The sequence below is a fragment of the Camelus ferus genome, chromosome 8 (assembly GCF_009834535.1).
Source record: "Camelus ferus isolate YT-003-E chromosome 8, BCGSAC_Cfer_1.0, whole genome shotgun sequence".
NCBI classification, from domain to species: domain Eukaryota; kingdom Metazoa; phylum Chordata; class Mammalia; order Artiodactyla; family Camelidae; genus Camelus; species Camelus ferus.
This window is the reverse complement of record NC_045703.1, coordinates 54,802,766-54,821,066: the sequence shown is the minus strand read 5'-3', so window position 1 is coordinate 54,821,066 and position 18,301 is coordinate 54,802,766. Positions and strand designations below refer to the sequence as shown.

The window sequence follows — 18,301 nt, the reverse complement described above, 5'->3', positions numbered from 1 at the left end:
TTGGAACGTAACTTGGTTGAATATAAAATTTTAGACTGCATCATTTTCTCCTCAAAATTCTGTAGGTATTGCTCTGTTACTTTCTTTAATTTGGTATCTAAATGATAGAGTAGATTTAGATGACTCAGAGTATTGCAATATTTGCTCCTTAGCAGGTAATTTGTTAAAGTGCTCTTTGTTCATGTTTTGTTTTTCACACATGAAGACGCACATGATAAGTAATAATTATTTTAAGTCACAAACTTTGCCAGGATAAGTCCAGGTGTATGTCACTTCTTCTTTATTTTGCCTAAGAGTTAATGAATCCTTTTAATCAGATCGTTTTTCCCCCCAGCACTGGGAATTTTTTAAAATTTTGTTTTGATTATTATTTCTGTTCTAATTGCTGTGGTCTATTTTTCAGAAATGATCATTGTTACCGAATTTCTACTCTGTTTACCTTATGGCTTCATTTTCATTATTTTAATTCCTTTTCTCTTTAAAAAAAAATTCTTAGAGAATTTCTTTAGCTTGTTCTTCACTATACGGATCTGATTTTCCATAGTATCAGTTTTAGATGTGCTGGCCCCATTGTGGATTTTAATTTTGCTCCTGTATTTTTAGAGTCTTGCCATTAATGTTCTCTCACCCCCCTTCCTTTGCATCTCATCCTGTTGCTTTTCCATTTCTCTTTTCTCAACTTACGGCATTTTATACCCTGCTTCTTAGATACTATTTATTTTAAGGAATCTGAGGATTTTGAACAGTTCTCTAAATTTTTTTGGTTTCTTGTTGTAAATAATCTTCATTAGCATGCTCTTCTTGTAAATTTCGTATAAGTTTTCAGGATGATATTCTATTACCTTTGTTATGCAGTAATATTCAAGAGTTGCAGATAGTTTTTTTTTCTATTTCTTAGTTCAGAACAAAAACAGATTTATCTAAGACTAATATTTTTTCAACAGATAGGATATGTAGATTGATTTGAGGGTCAGTCTTATGTCAACACTGTTTCAGTCCCAGAGCTATGGTTGAGTAATAATGTACATATACAATTTTAGCTCAATTTAGTAGTATTTGTTAGCTTTCCAGGTAATGAACATTTGCCCTGTGGAGAAGGCATTTCCCTAACTCATAGGCTGGGTCTCTATCACCCTGAAGTAATGGAGTACATGAAAAAGAAATCCCAGAGTATACTATTACATTTTAGCAGAAACCTACAAGACTTTGTGTATATTACATCTCCCAAGATGCCATGCAGTTCTGTTGCTCCTCTTCCTACTTCCCTCCTGCCCGGTTGTTTTCTGGGTTTTACAGACACCAGTTAGGCAACACTTTTGGCTGCCTCCCAGATCTACGCCCCCGGAATGAAAACGATGTCTTTCCAGGCACTTTGTCCCTGAATCAGAAACAGGAAAAGAGTTTCAGTGCCATCAGCCCAGACTTCAGACCAGCAGCTATGGAGGCCTGTCAATTACATATCTGGAGACAATTTCACTAGCTCTGGCTTTCACAGGACTGTTCTCTCATATTCTGAAACCAGGTTGACACTAAATTCTAAATACTTTACGTTATTGTGTAATGTGATACTTTACATTAGTATAGTATTTACATAATTTCACATACTGTGAATTTTCATCCTTTCCATATGTGTGTGTGTGTGTGTGTGTGTGTGTGTGTGTGTATTTATTTATTTATTTCTATAAATCTTAATTTTCAGATGAAGAAACTAGGTCACAGAACAGATAAGTGTCTTGCCCAAGGAAAAAGTCAGAGACAGGGCTAAGCTGCCAACCCAGGAGATTTTACTACAGAGCCTATGCACTTAATCATTGAATTCTCTATCCTTTCTGAACACTATACTTAGTTAAGCAATTAGTTTCATCCTAAAATGATCACAGTCCTCTCCAATCATGGCTCTTGTCCCTGTTGACAGGTATATATGTAACAATTAGCATAACAGTAGATAATAACATGTATTAAGTACTTGATATGTTCCAGGCATTGGGTTATGCAATTAATACACATTATCACATTTAATTCTCACAACTTCATGTGATAGATACTACTATTATTCCCATTTAACAAATTTAAAACAACAGCAATAACAACATTAGACCTTAGAGATGGTAATACATTTACCCAGAGTCAGATAACTGGTAGGTGGAAAAGCTGGGATTCAAATTCAACCTGACTTCTAAACCCACACACTCAGCTCTTATGCTGTAATGCCTCTATTTAATAGGCATATGATATGTTGTATATAATTCTCCAACAAATTGATACAATATTTTGCTAAAAGGTCATATGTTAAGAATTATCATTTTATATACTCAACTATAAATTAATACCTTCCGAAACAAAAATATTCCCTCATCACATACAAATGGTTGCAAATTAGCCACAGACTTCTGAAAGTGCTTGTGGTAGGGGATTTAAATTCAATAAATTTTCCTGTGTTCACTTTGGTAGATCTCTATGCACTGCATGAAGAGGCTTTCTTACCCTCAGACTTCCTGTAGGTTTTAACCAACAGGGAGTACTGGCAGGAAATCAGACAGGAAAAACAGGAACCTTGGGGTATTTATGTAGTTCCCTGAGTCCCTGAAGGGTCCTTGCAAACCAGATGGGCAATGAAGGTCACTGCTCATGCCTAGCAGTGGTAACCTACTCCAGTTACCAGCTCACAAGTTTTGTGCTGTATCCTGTGACTTTTCTACACCCTGTCCACCCTTGTAAATCATCCCTTCACTAAACTCACTCAAATTACCCAATTTAAGCACACCATCACTCTTCTCTGCCAGGACCTGAACTGATACTGAAGTGATCTGTTCTGGCACAAAACAAATCCTTTAATGTTTTAGAAAAGGGTATTTTCCCATTCTATGTGCATTCTTAATGTTTACATGTCTTTTTATAAACAGCAAAGATGTGTAAGTGTAATTACAAAGAAAAGGATGTGTAATGTTACAGCAAACACACTTTCCTTGGACTCCTAATGTTGACTTTTCAAATTGGATCTAATAAATCACTCATGACTCAGCTAAAATACAATTTTAATGCAAGATGAATGGTATGCACAAGGAAACCCATGATTACTGAGCATAGAAAACTACTTTTCTCACTTCGGCCATGTCAATTCCAGCCTAATTAGAATGCTTTAGGCACTTGAAGATTTATGTTTGCCTCAGGTATTTATGAGCCCAAACTAAATGTGCCTAATACCACTGGGTTTTATAAACAGTCAAAAACAGCTAGACACTTACATTTACAAGATATGTGATGAAATATTTGCAGAGCATCTCCTGGACAGGAAATTGCAGAGCTGAAGCACATCGAGTGATCACTGGCATTATTTTTCTATTCATAAAAAAAATGTGTTAACAGGAATATAGAGAAGTAAGTACTCTAAATATTAGAGAGAATTTATTGACTTAAAGTTAAGAAACTCTTTTAAAGACTTTAGTATAGCAATTCTGCCTCTAAGAATTTATCCTAAAGATATCACAGATGTGTGTAAAGATTTATCTATCCATATGTTCACTAAGACAATCAGTATAAACATCCATACAAAGAAACAGGCAGTCATTAAAAATGACGTTATGGAGCAATGTATGATGGCATGGAAAAATATTTACAAAATATTCTAGGTGGGAAAAAAAGGTATTAAAATGATATGTAAGCTACTTCTGGTGCCAGTCAAAATGGAGACAGCTGACTACATATTTTCATTCCCACTGATTACAACTAAAAACTACCAACAGAATACAGATAGCAACCACCTGAGGTCTTTGAAAAGTACACATACCAGGTGTATTGGGAATTAAAGTGAGAACCTGAGTAAGGATCCATAAGGGGAGAGGTTCATGGATTTTTATTTTCCTTTTTTCCCTAGAATTGATGTGAGGGCAGGGTGAATCCTGGAATTGTGCAGCAAGCACTGACAGCAAAATCTCCAGGATAACGACCTTCTCCCCAGCCAGAGGTCTGAGAAAAAGACTCCTGTGTGCTGGAGATTGTGAGGGAGATTCTTTTTCCTCTCTTTCATTTCTCTCCCAGCCTTGCTCTGAAGCCAGGCCCAGCTACAGAGCTGCACTGATCACAGCACAGGGATCTAAAACTCCAAGAAAAACCCATTTCTCTAGCTAGAGGAACTGGGAAAATGAAGCCATCTTGTAGAGGCTTTTTTCTCTTGCTGCCTCTCTGGGGAGGAAGCTCCACTTATGCAGGACTGCGTGACAGCATGGGAGGCTAAAATTCTGAGAGGACTCCATCCTTTTGGCCAGAGGAACCATGAAAAAGAGCATCTGAGAGCTGGAGAGTATAGAAGAAATCATGGAGAGAAGAGAGCTTGACAGGAGCAGCTCCTAGGTCTGTGTTATGAATCGACATAAGTCCTGGACCTGCCCAGAACAAACCTAAGACACACAACAGAGATGTCAAGACCTGAATTACCATAGAAACCATTACCCAAGTTCTAGACTAACCCCTAAGTGTTATAAGCTCCAGTAAGATCCAAAAAGCAAGGCAAAATCTTTGAAAATTCATCTGTTAACACTACCACCATGAGAAAGAACATGAGGTTTGAGTACAACCTGGTTGACTGCCTCCTAAACAATCAAACAGATAAACAAGTCAACATTCTCCAAAGGATTTTAACAGGACCCAGAGTCTCACAACATAATATTCAAAATGTTTAGGATACATTCCAAAATAACTTGGCATACAAAGAGCTGGGAAAATCTGATTAATATTTAAGAAACAAGACAATCAACAAATGCCAATTCCAAGATGGCCCAGATGTTGGAATTATTAACTGGCAAGGACAGTAATCCAGGAACCCTCCATAAGGTAAAGATGTGCATTGCTTAAAAGAATAAAAGTTAGAAATTCTTAGTTGAGAAGTAGAAGCTATAAAGAAAATGGAAATTTTAGAATTGAAACAGACAAAATCTGAAATTTAAAAACTCACTGGGTATACTCAATAGCAGACTGTAGATAACAAAGGAAAGAGTCAGTGAATTCAGAAATGGATCAATAGAAATTATACAACCTGAAGAACAGAGGGAAAATAAGGCTGGAAAAACAAAAGTCCTCAGCAACCTATGGGACACTAATCAAAAGGTCTGATATTCTTATCAATAGAGTCCCAACAGAAGAAATAAAAGAGACAGATGAATGCAGAAAGAACATCTGAAGAAATAATGGCTGAAAACTTCTCAAACTGAATGAAAGACATTAGCTTGCAGATTCAAGAGTCTCAGCAAATCCCTAATACGGTAAACTCACAAAGCCACGGCCAGATACGTCATAATCAGACCACTGAAGTATAAATATAAAGGAAAAAAACTTAAACCAAGCCTGAGGAAAACGATACATTACATTCACGGGAGCAATGGTTTGGATGATTACAGATTTCTCATCATAAATCACAGCGGCCAGATGACAGTGGCACAACATCTTTCAAGTAATAAAAGAAAAGAACTATTAGCCAGAATCATATATCTAGAGAAAATATCCTTCATGACTGAAGGCAAAACAGAGGAACTCTTTGATTAAGGGAAACTAGAGAATTTGTTGCCTGTAGACCCGTTCTTAAAGAAATGCTAACGTAAGTTCTCAGGCTGACAGGAAATGATACAGAGGGAAACATGAACACAAGGACTGAAGAAAGAACAACAGAAATGGTAAGTAGCTGGGTAAATAAAATATACTATTTTACTCAACTAGGTTATTTAAAATATTTGACTTTTGATAGCAAAATTATAATATTGTCCATTGAGTCTTCAAGTTATACAGATGTACTTAATATGACAACTATTACAGAAAGTGGGGAAGGTAAAGTGATAAGGCTTGTATGCTTTAATTGAAGTGGTAAACTATACAATCAAGATTGTGTAAAGTGAGTTGTGTATATGGTAATCCCTAGAACAACTAAAACAATTATACAAAGATATAGAGATATGTCCAATTAGCCAATAGTTAAATTAAAATGAAATAATAAAAATACTCAGATAATCCAGAAGAAGGCAGAAAATGGGAAATGAGGGGACAAGAAAAGAGATAACAAAAAGAAAACAAATAATAAATGGCAGACCCAAGTCTAACCATTTCAATAATTAAATTAAATGTAAATGGTATCTACTGAAGTATAGAGATTGTCAAATTAAATTTAAAAATAAGACAATATGCTGTCAACAAAAAAACCTCCTTTAAATTTATCAATATAGATAAGACAAAAGTAGAAGGGTGAAAAAATATACAATGCAAACACTAATCAAAAGAAAGCTAGACAACAAGTTCGTACTACACAGCACAGAGAACTATATTCAATATCCTATAGTAACTTATGGTGAAAAGAATGTGAAAATGAATATATGTATGTTCAGGAATGACTGAAGCATTATGCTCTACACCAGATCTTGACACAACATTGTAAACTAACTATACTTCAATAAAAATATACATATAAAGTTAAAAAAAAAAACCAAAACAAAAAAAGTTAAAGGAGTTATATTAATATCAAGTAAAACAGATTTTGGAACAAGAAAAATTATCAAAGAAAAAAAGAAGAATATTTATTATCATAAAACAAACAATTCATCAAAATATATAGAATTCCTAAATGTGTCTGTACTTATTAACAAAGTATATGTCTCAAAATATGTGAAGTAAAAATAATAAAACTAAAATGAGAAATAGACCAATGTACACCTATACTTAGAGACTTCAGTGATCCTCTCTCAGTTAGTGAGAGAGCAAGCAGACAGAAATTCAGTAAGATATGTAAGACCTGACTAACTAAATTAATGGTACTGACATTTAAGGGATGCTCCACCCAACAAAAGAAAAATATGTTTTTTTCAACTGTACATGAAACACTGAACATGATAGTCCAATTCTAGGCCACAAAAATAAACTTAACAAATTTAAAAGAATTGAATTATGCAAAAAATGATATCTGATTATAATGGAATTAAACCAGAAATAAATGATAGAAAGATATCTGAGATATAGCCAAAAATGTGTTAATTAAACACCACATGCTTAAGTAATCCATTGTAAAATAGAAAGACTCTTGTAGGGGTAAGGGGTACACAGGGAATCTCTCTACATTTCCCTCAGTTTTGCTATGAACCTAAGTCTGCTTTAAAAAATAAAGTCTTAATAAGTTTTTAAATAGAAAGACTTAAAAGAAATTAAAAAATACTTTGACATGAATGGCAATGAAAATAAAATGTATTAAAACTTGTGAGATGCAACTAAAGCAGTACTTAGTATTAAATGCTTTAAAAGAGAAGAAGGGCTTAATTTAATAAAAGAATAATCTGTCTCCACATGAAGAAACTAATTAAAGAAGAACCAGTTAAACCCAAAACAAATAGAAGGGAGAAAGTAATAAAGGTTAAAAGCAGAAACCAACAAAATTGAAAACAGAAAAACAATAGAAAGAAGACAATGAAACTAAAGGCTGATCTTTGAAAAAAATAAAATTGAGAAATCTGACTGATGAAGAAAAAAGAGGTAAGATACAAATTCCCAATATCAGGAATGAAATGTGGTTATCACTACAGACCCTAAAGGCACTTAAAGACAGCTAAGAAGAGGCTCCTGAACTTAGATGAAATGGATTAATTCCATGAAAGGCATAAACTGCCAAATCTCAATGAAAAAGAAAGAAAGAACCTGAATAGTCCTATATCGTGAAAAAAAAAATGAATTTTCAACAAATAAAACTCCAGGCCCAGTGGTTTTCACTTGGATTCTATCACAAATTTCAGGAAGAAGTAATACCAATTCTCCTCAATCTCTTCCAGAGCACTAGGGAGGAATAAGGCTAGCATTACATTACTATCAAAGTCAGACAAAGAAGAAAAAAAAATAACTACAGACAAATATTCTTCATTAACAGAAAGTAAAATCAACAAAATATTAGCAAAACAAAACCAGTAACATATAAAAAGGACAATATACCACAATCAAGTGCATTCACCTCAGGAATGGAAGACTGACTCAATATTCAAAAATCAGTCAACATAATATACCATATTAAGAAGAAAAAAAGCCATGTGAACACATCAACAGATGAAATTAAATCATGTGACAAAATTCAACATCCATTTATGATGCTTCTTTTAACAGTTTCTCAGTAAACAAGAAATAGAAGGAAATGTACTCAAACTGGTAAAGGATATATGCAAAAGTAATAGCTAACATTATACTTCATTGCAAAAGACTGTTTCTTCCTAAGAAAGAAATAAGACCCACTCTTACCACAGTCAATATCATATTAGAAGTCTTAACAATGCAATAAAACAAGAAAAAGAAATAAAAGGCCTGAAGCTTAGAAAGGAATAAAACTGTCTCTATTAGCAGTTGATATAATTGTCTAATAAAAAAGAAAACTCCATGAAATCTATAACAAAGCTCCCAGAATGAATATACAAGTTTAGCAATATCACCAAACATAAGGTCAATAGGCAATAATCAAATGCATCTCTATATACTAACAAAAAAACAGCCAGAAGGTAAAATATAACAAAATAATACTATTTATTTCACTGAAGAGGATATATACATGGCAAGTAAGCACATGAAAAGATGTTCATGATTATTAGCCATTTGAGAAATGCAAATTATAACCCCAAGGAGATAGCACTACACACTAATCAAAATGGCTAAAATAAATAAATATTTAATTTTTTTAATTCAGCATACACAAAAACTTTCAAAGCTTAACAATCAAAAAACAACCTTTTTTTTTTTTTTTTTTTTAAACAGGCAAAGGATCTGAACAGACCCTTTGGAAAAATATATGTATGATAAAAATACACAGGAAGAGATGCTTAACATCATTAGTCATGAGGGACATGGAACTTAAAACCACGATTAGATGCCACCACATACCTATTAGAAAAGCTACAATAGAAGAAAAATTGACAATGCCACACGTTGACAAGGACGCAGAGCAACTGGAACCCTCAAACACTGCTGACGGCGGGGCAACATGGCATGACCACTTTGGAAGACAGGTGGGCAGTATCTTCTTAACAAGCTAAACGTATACTTGCTGTATAACCAAACAATCCCACTCTCAGTAAAAATGAAACCTCATGTTTATACAAAAACTTTTACACAAAAGTTTATGGCAGCTTTTTTCATAATCATCCCAAACTAGAAAAAACTTAAATGCGCTTCAATTTATGAGTTAATCAACAAAGCAGTACATCAGTACCATGAAATACTACTCAGCATTAAAATGGAGCAAACGATGGATACACAGCAACGTGGAACAATCTGAAGTGCATTATGCTAACAGAAAAGAGCCAGACTCTAAGGTTATATACTGTATGTTTTGTGTATTTTTCTAGAAAAGGCAAAACTATAAGGATAGAAAACAAACCTGTAGTTGTTAAGATTCAGAGGAGGGTTTGACTATAAGGGAACAGCACGAAGGAATAGTTTAATATCTTGGGTGATTGTGCTGGTGGCCACACAATTCTACTGCATATGCCAAAACTCAGAACTGTACAACAAAGAGTGAATTTTAGTGTATATTAATGCAAAAAATAAATTCATATAAGCCTTATGTATATATTTAACTTTTGTTTTAAAGAAGAAAAATATATTGCTCAAAAGGCAAATGCCAAAATACTAATATTGGTATCTCCGAGTGATAAATCTAATTTTAAAATAATTTTTATAAAGAATATGATTTTTCTGAAGTCTGAATATATAAATGTGCACACACATTTCAGAACACACTCTGTGTGTTCATAGAGTTCTGAAATAAATACCATCTTGAAGCACTAAAATGCTGAGATGCGCAGGAAATTAGGGATAATTAAGATGGAATATATTTGCTTCCCTGTGGTTTCCTGTATGGTACAGATTTTCTAGAATTCTATGTATTGCTTTTGAAATTAAATTGCTAAGCTATAACACATCTTGACAGGTCTAATAAGTCAATATGAAGGGGCTAGACCATTGTCTGACGTTTTAGAATTCCATGCTTCTAAAGCACTGTCATAAACACATGCCATTTTCTCCAGATTCAAAATGAACGTATTCTTGCCACTTTGCAAATTCAAGCAATTCCTCTTGTTATACTTGAATAGCCTGTCTTAATCCAGCCTATCAAATCAACACCCCATACTCTGCTGCACTCCACGATGGATCTGATCCAGGGGTCTCTCCTGTGCAGGGAGAGCTCTGTGCTCACTGTCCTCTGGCAGGACTACCCTACAGGTGAGAAAGGGGCCCTTTAACTGTCTAGCCACAGGCTGCTGGACATAAAAGAAAGCTAAGTTGTTATGGAATCCTAAACAGTAAGATTTTTCCAAGAATGCTTGGATCACAGGAACATCTGATTCAATATGGAAAATTGTGCTATTGTTCACACTTCCACAGAAACATGTGACATTTCAGGGGAACACAGAGAAACAAATGAGAGCCCTCAAGAGCAGCTACTAATTTTGCTAAATGTTATACCAGACATGGGGGATGGCAGAGATGGGAAAAGAAGTGACCTCAACTAGTGGTCAGATGACTCTCTGTAATTTCAATAACATTTGCAACTAAGAAAGGGAATGAGTGATTATCTCATCAACTATTTCCCCAACTCTGACAAAACCAGGCCCTTATTCTATGTTTGATCCAAAAGAAACACTTTCAAAGAGAGGGAAGAGGACTCTACATGAAGTATTATACTCATTGTTCTTCTCCTAGGTTAGGAAAAAGCATTATTTAATTCTTAAAGTTTATGTGCATTTTATGGTCAAGTCTGATTGTACTGGAAAAAAAAAAAGTTGTAGTTTCACCCTCTTTGTATAATAGCCAAAAAAACCCAAAAAAACCCACCCAATTTTGTTCAGAGTACTCAGTGAACTACTGGCCTTCACATGGTACTCTGTGGTTTTGACTGGCAAAGCTAAGTATCACAGTTACATAATGTATATGGAATCTCTTCTCAAGATATTTTATGTCCTATTTAAAATTAAGCCATGAACTGGAGTCAAGAATATTTTATTATAACTACATAAGTAAATATAAGAAACTCAAATGCATTTTTTAAGTGTGATTATGCAGTTTATTCTCCCTTTCTAACATTTTTTTAAAAGTCAAAAATTCTTAGTATGTCTAAAAGCAAAAAAATATATCCTCCAGGTATACTTGACCATTTCCTGCTCTTTGAACACCCCAAACTTTTCAACATCTGAGCCCTTATTTATCCTGCTCCCTCTGTGATTTTCTTAAATTCTTTTGCAAAACGGATTTAGATAACAAAAATAAGTACCTAGATTATATTACCTTAAACCTCTGCAAAAATGCCTTCACCCCAAGTAGAAGACCATGCCTTTGGTTTTCATAAAATCGTAATACAAGAAAAACTATAGGAGTATTTCAATAGATGTTCTGCTAGAAAACAATCAAAGGCATTATCTGCTGTGCTCCCGGATGTCCTTTATATGACTGGCTGAGTGATAAATAACCCTGAAAAGTCAGTCCCTGGAAAAAATTGTATTTTTCCTGATAAATTGTTATGCTTCCTTTACCCCAGCGGTAGGAATAATGCAATCAATGTGTATACTTCACCTAGTTTCCCTGAAGATGAGCTAAACTTGTTTCTCAATTGCAATAAATAACCTATCCTTGGTGCCAAATCCATATTTTCTCTTTCTTTTATTTTAAATTTACAATTTTTTTACAACATGTTATTTTACAATTCATTTTGAAATATGTTTAAATATATTTTAAATATAGGAGGCAGGGTTAATATATTAAGGCTGTGTCTTACAAGCCATTCCATGCTAGATTTCAAAACAAAAACAGCCTGGCCTAGAGTAGCACTGATCAAAGTAGAATGTGCAGAAGAATCACCTAATGATTTTCTTAACATGCAGATTCTGATTCAGAGGGTCTGGAATGGAGCTGGAGGTTCCCTATTTCTACCAGGCTCCCAGACAAGGTCACTGCTAGTATTTGCTAGTCCTTGCTAGTCCTCAGACCACACTTTGAGACAGGGTCTAACCAATGTTCTGCCCACGCATGAATGAGAAGTCAGCACAGGGGAAGCAGTAACTATAATGGAACCCGAAGGCATGAAAACCTTCAAAATGGTGAGGACCACAGACTAGAGCAAATTGGATCATCACACTTGTTTCAACCTTGAAAAGTCGAAATATCTTAAATCCAGTACCAATATTAATTTAACTTTTTATAACCACCATCCCATTCATGTTTTTCAAAGTGGTTGAATCTGATTCATGTGTGAGACATTCTACTATACAAATCTAAATGCAATTCTGGTTGATAGGTTTCAGAAACCCCTATTATTTTGAATGTTTTATGAGGAAATGGGAAAAGAAAAGAATCCTCATTGAAAACTTGAAAAGTTTTCATGTTTTTCACATGTGTACTAAACCTGTACTCCAGCACTATTTTGACGCCTCAACATCCAGTTCCCTTTTCCTTTTCATTTATTTATGCTGCTTTGATTCTGATTTTTCATTTCTATTCTTTTGGGGGGTAATTATTATGTAACTTGGAGGAATTATTTAATTAGTGAATAAGGGAAAGAATCTGCATCGTTTGAAGAAAACTCATCGCTGTGATACTGGTTAAGGAAATATATGGACATCAGTTAGTTTAAATTTTCTTTCTTTCCAGCTTATTTCCAAGTGAAAGCACCCCTCCGGCCATGGTATGTTGCATAACAAGAGTTTCTAGAATACTTCACGGTGAAGAAAAGGCCTCGTTTTTCCAGTGTTACTCAGTTTTTACAGATTCTCTTATCGCCCATTGTCAAATGCACAGCAACGTTTCGTAGATACAGTAGGCAAAAAAACCTGTATTTTGGTTAAAGTTAAAATTAACCAGTTATCTAATATACATAAAGAACTAGTTGGGTCACCACGTAAATAGAACAACATTCAAGATTTTTTTCTAGGTCAGAGGATTTAAAGCCAAGTGTACTAGTTTTCTATTGCTGCTGTAACAAATAACCATAAATTCAGTGGTTTAACCACGAAGTTATTATTTTATGGTCCTGGAGGTCAGAAGTCCAAAATGGGTCTCACTAGGCGAAAATCAAGGTATCAGCAGAGCTGTGTTCCTTCTGGAGGCTCTAAGGCGAGAATTTATTTCCTTGCCCTTTCCAGTTTGTAGGCGCCTCCCACATGCCTTGGCTCTTGGCCCATTCCTTCATCTTCAAAGCCAACAATGTTGCATCTCTCTGACTTTCTTCCACTGTCACATCTTCCTCCAACTGACTCTTCTCTTCTGCCTCCCTCCACTTTTAAGAAACTTTGTGGTAACACTGGGCCCACATAGATAATTGGGGCAAATCTCCCTATTTGAAGGTCAGCTGATTAGCAACTTTAATTCCCCTTTGCCATGTAACCTAACATATTCACAAGTTCCAGGGATTAAGATGAAGACATTTTGGGGGGATCTATTTGCCCATCATACAAAGACAATGTTCCATTTCTGCTTACTACCTTGAATTTTCCCAAAGCACTTTTAGTCCTATAGTCCTTCAATTCTAGGAAAAGGAGCTCTTCGGGAAATAACTGTAACAGGATGAGATTACTGACAGCAAGCACTTGCATTTCAGTTTTTAACCATGAGCTCTGGTCATAGTGGGATAGCTCTCAGACTCAAAGAAAGATACGGATATAGCTGGAATGGTCATTGCCACATAGCCATCTGCTCCTGCATACAGGTCGCCTGAGATTCTCCACTTACATTCTGGTACACTATTGTATCATGAAATCAGACTGTGGCTGCCAGGATAAATGCCCTGACTCTCTGTACCCCAAGTTGGCTAGAAAAGGGGCCTTATCACTGACGTTTTGAGAAGCTAAACCCTCTTCCAAAATTGCTCTGATGAGCTTAGAATCATTAAAATTGTCCAAGGCACTACATAACAAAGCATATTCAGTTTTTTTAAAACATAAAAAAATGAAAAATTAAATGGGTGTATTATAGTAGCCTAATCTTTTCATGCCATTACTAAAGATTGACAGGCTGGTTGTTTTAACAGCTGTACAATGCTTAAGCTCTAAATCTCTAATAAAAAGAGTAACACTTTGCATGATTGTTTTTTAAAATATATTCTAGACCTACTTTCTCACAGGAACCCTCAACTAAAGATTTATTGTATTTCAATCAGAAGCCACAGGGAGAAAAAAGTTTGAATGATGAGCTGAAGGCCCTATGCAAATTGAACCTAAATATGAAATAGAGTAAAAGTTTCAAATTCGAATTTATGGGTTGGATTCTGATACACAAAAGTATATTTGTAGTGATTATTACTTACAATAGGCAAGTCTGACCATCAGATGCTAAAATATAAACTGAATGGCAGTTTAAGCAGTCAGGTTGGCTCTCCTATAGTTTCTTGTCACACAAAGGTTATGAGAGGTCTATTGTTTCTTTTGAGCCTTGTTTTTTGTAACACACAGTAAGCAAGGCCAATGTGAGAAGTCATCATCTCTCTCATGTACCCTCCATTTCCACTATTCTCACCTGCTGATTCCCTCCCCTGCTTCCCCAAAACAATATCTAATGTAAACGTGCTTCTGAGAACTGTTCGTAGTCCCTATGGCTCCGGTGGGGTCTCCATCAGTATTTCAGTTCCACACCGGTCCCTGGCAACACTCAAATGGGCCGTCTCTAAGTGAGAGCAGAAGGAACAGGATAAGGTAGTCATACAAAAGGAATTTTGTTCACATACCCAGTAAAAGAATTCTGAAAATCTAGGCACATATTTTTAAATAACATCTAAATATCTTTAATATAAGTTTGAACAGTTGAGAAGAGGACATGATTTCTAACGCTCTGATACATATTTATCAGAAACTCAGCTGTAGGTTTCACTTAGTCTATGGAAAAGGCCTGCTACCTGACGTAACTGGTAGAGCCAATCTTTAGTGACAAGCCAATCAACACAATAAGACTTTCTGTCAAGACAAATCTGACTTCTTTTTTCAATCAAAGATGAAGATAGTTCTAGTGACAACCGTTGATCTGCTGAATGCTAAAAGGAACAGATAAATATAGCAAAGAGCCTTGTCACATGCTTGTCCCTTGGATGAATAGGGCAGAAGAAAGGAGAACTGACAGCATCACCCATGTTCAGAGGCAGATCAGTTTCAAGAAAGAGCTGGAAGTTGAGGAACTGAAAACTGAAACCCCTGAAACACTCTATGCTCTGCCCAGTTTGGAGAGCGCTCAGGAAAACCATGTAAATTCCTCTCTGAAAGTATCTAACATGATACAAATTTAAAATGGTATTTCTATGCAAAAACTTTATGACTGCATTTCCTTGAGGGATCCTAAGACTGGAAATATCTTAAATTGGGTATCAAGTTCTCTTCATCAAAATGGAGGGTCAACATTTAGGGATTATAATCTTGCTTTGTTTAGCCAACCTCGTCTTATCATCTTGGACGGACAGTTCTGGCGATCCAGGAGTTGATTCTACATTTTCTTTAGTCCTTGGAACTCCTCGCTTGTGTCTTAATTCTCTGACCATATTTGATCATCTTTTAGTGTGTATTTGAGCCAGTCTTGGTTAACTTTCACCCTGAAGTTCCTAGTCTCCACCCCATGTCCTTAATTGGTCTTATGCTCACGTTCTGATTCTCTGGCCCTTTTAGTGCCAGAAGTAGATAAACTTTAATAAAAAAAAAAAAAAAAAAAAAAACAGAAAAACAACTGCAACTGCCAAGGCCATCGTGTTGGGCCAACAGAGGAGCTGCTTCTGCAAACTATTGTGAAATGTCTCCATGGGAAGATATGGAAATTGTAAAGCCACACTGCAAAGGCATTTTGAAAATTTCTCTCTTCTGATGTTTCTGGGGGAGAAGGCTGGAAGTAAATTATTGACAATGGGCAAAAAAAAAAGGTGCAAAGAAAACTTTATTAGGCGCTTTCTCTTCTTTATGAGGAGCTTTCTCTTCTTTATCAGGAGGACTTTGGTCCTTCCAGAGGAAGCTCCAAGTAATTCGACAATACCCAGTTTCCTTCAGTTGCTGCAACTCGATCCCACGACGAGTGCTCTAGAAAGCACGGGGCGAATGGGTTTGAAGCCACTCTTGATCAAGGTCGTGTGATCCATTTGCTAAGTTGAGAATTTTCCCGAGTCACCTCTTAGAAGCAGGTGTGTGTTCCCCTCCAAACAGCCCACCACCTGGCTGCGCCCCACCTCCGCTCGTGCCCTGGCTGCTAGGTAACACTGGGTGCTTCCGAAGGTGCCGCTGCGGGGGCAGCCAGGCCTTGAGACGCAGTCACTGGGGAAGATGCTGCAGGGGCGCGCGCGCGCGCAGGTGCTCGTGCACCCACGAACACACACAGGGTCGGGGTGCGGGGTGGGGGACGGGGGTGGGGAGGATGGTCTTACCAGATCAATGAAAGTCAGGAATTTCCAGCTCCCTCCGTAGGTCTGATGCGAGGGCATTTCGATAGCTTTGTAGTTGCACAAGATAGAGCAGTAGGACAGCAGGATGGCCACCCGCAGCACCTGGCAGGGGACAAGCGCCATGTTCGCGAAAGGCCTGGGCGGGCTCGGCGGCCAGGAGGGCGGGCGGGAGGCGCCGGGCGTGGGCGGGCGCCCTGGGAACCCCGGCGCGGCGGCGGAGGGCAGGGTGGACGGGGCGGGGTGCGGCGGGGCGCGGCCCGCGGGACTGGCGCGACCGCGAGCGCCCGGGCGACCTCGCGGGCGGGCGGGGCGGCGTGTGCGGACACCGGCGGCGGCCGGGTGGGCGGCGTGGCGTCAGCTCTTTCGTCATCTCCGTCATTCTGCTGCTGCGTTCGCGGGGCCCCGGGAGACCCGGCTGAGGGCGCCCCACTCAGCGTCCTGGGAGTGGGCGGGCGGCCTCCGAGGGCGACCCCGGCTCGGGGAGCGCGCGCCGTGCTCCGGGGGCCGCCGCCCGTGGCATGTGCCGGGCGGAGAGGGAGCGCGGCCCGGGGCTGAGCGGGCGCGGAGGGCCGGGAACGTGCGCGGAAGGAGGGAACCCCAGTGTCTGCGAACCTTCCAGGCCCGGGACTTGCGGCCGAGGTCCCAGGGGTGGGTCCCGTTGGCCGAGTGACACTGGTGGAGGTGTGCATGCTGGGTGTAAACCCGCGCACGGGTAACCCCCGAGTGACCTGCTTTATTTGGAACCCATTTGGAATTTCAGTGTTAGATTACTGTTAATCACTATGAAATTCCCGTACAAATTCTATTCCAGTGGATAGACTGCCCTGCCCTTTCCACAGGAGGTATATGAATATCCTATCAGTGTATAATAAGATAGACTATGAACCTTGGACAAGAGGCTGTAAAGAAAGGAGTGTCAGGTAACAGTTTCTGCTACAAAACTGCATGCAGTTTAAGAGCCAATCATACTGAGTCTGGATGTAAAACCCGTGTGTGTAAATTAATACTAATCTTTTGAGATTAAAATGGTTTTGCCCTTTTACGTATTGATTTTTTCCTACACTACAACCAAGGCTTAATGGTAGGAAAATAAGCATAAGCTGGATTCCCTCCACTTCCAGTAAATGTTGTCACATTGAAGTTGCTTCAGTCTGTGGGCAGCTTTTTTTTTTTTTTTTAATCATGATCACATTTCAGCTAACCAGATGCAGGGTCAGATTATGAAAGACAACATAGGTATTTCCTGTGGATGCATTTAAAACAGGTGTCCTCTGCAAATAGTCTCTGAGTCAGAGACCCTGGCGTGAGGGGGGCAGGGAAAGCAAAGAGTTAGAGAGAAAGTAGCATATCATGAATGCTTCCCTGAAGTTTTTCAACCAAGCTCTCATCCAAAATAAAGGAACCCAGTAGATTTTTTTCTAATTGGCTTTGTAATTATGCTAATAAAAATTAATGTCCCCAAAGTCAAGATAATTCCAAGAAGATTCTACTAGCATAAAACTATTCATTATTGACAATTTTTAGTTCTATCTTTATGTAGAAGTTGGGTGTTTTTTTTAATTGTGTGTCCATGCTGCATGTTCATGAGATTGCAAAATTAAAAAGTAGATCTATGGGAGATCTGTCTATCTTATTAGGTTGTTAATACAATTTTATGAGTTCATGTAATATCCTCAAAGTTTGATATACTTTCTACCTTATAATTTAGAAAATCATTAAAACTCCTTATCCCATCATTAAATGATGGACTATTTTTATTTATAATATGTAATATATCCCATCATTAAATAATATAATGTAACGTATTATTCTAAAATTTTCTTCTGTAGCCAGTTTCTTTTTAAATAACCATAGAACTCAAAAAAAGTGGTTTGGGGGAGAAGGCTGGAAATAAATTGT

General features: G+C 37.4%; 1 protein-coding gene across 6 annotated transcripts in view; it reads right to left on the bottom strand.

Moving 5' to 3' along the window:
* AIG1 (androgen induced 1) overlaps positions 1–17,020 on the bottom strand; it is a 220,254-nt gene extending 203,234 nt beyond the window's left edge. The window contains exons 1-2 of one of the 6 annotated variants that reach the window (XM_032485056.1): positions 16,729–16,968; positions 16,385–16,547 (exon numbers count right to left, since the gene is read on the bottom strand). In XM_032485056.1, the coding sequence (XP_032340947.1) occupies positions 16,385–16,547; positions 16,729–16,781 (216 nt within the window). In that variant the 5' untranslated portion in view covers positions 16,782–16,968. Of the gene's footprint in view, positions 1–11,644; positions 16,106–16,384 lie in introns of those variants that run through there. The other 5 variants (XM_032485054.1, XM_032485055.1, XR_004322038.1 and 2 more) reach the window with 5 other exon arrangements.
* Between the last annotated feature and the right edge of the window lie 1,281 nt (positions 17,021–18,301).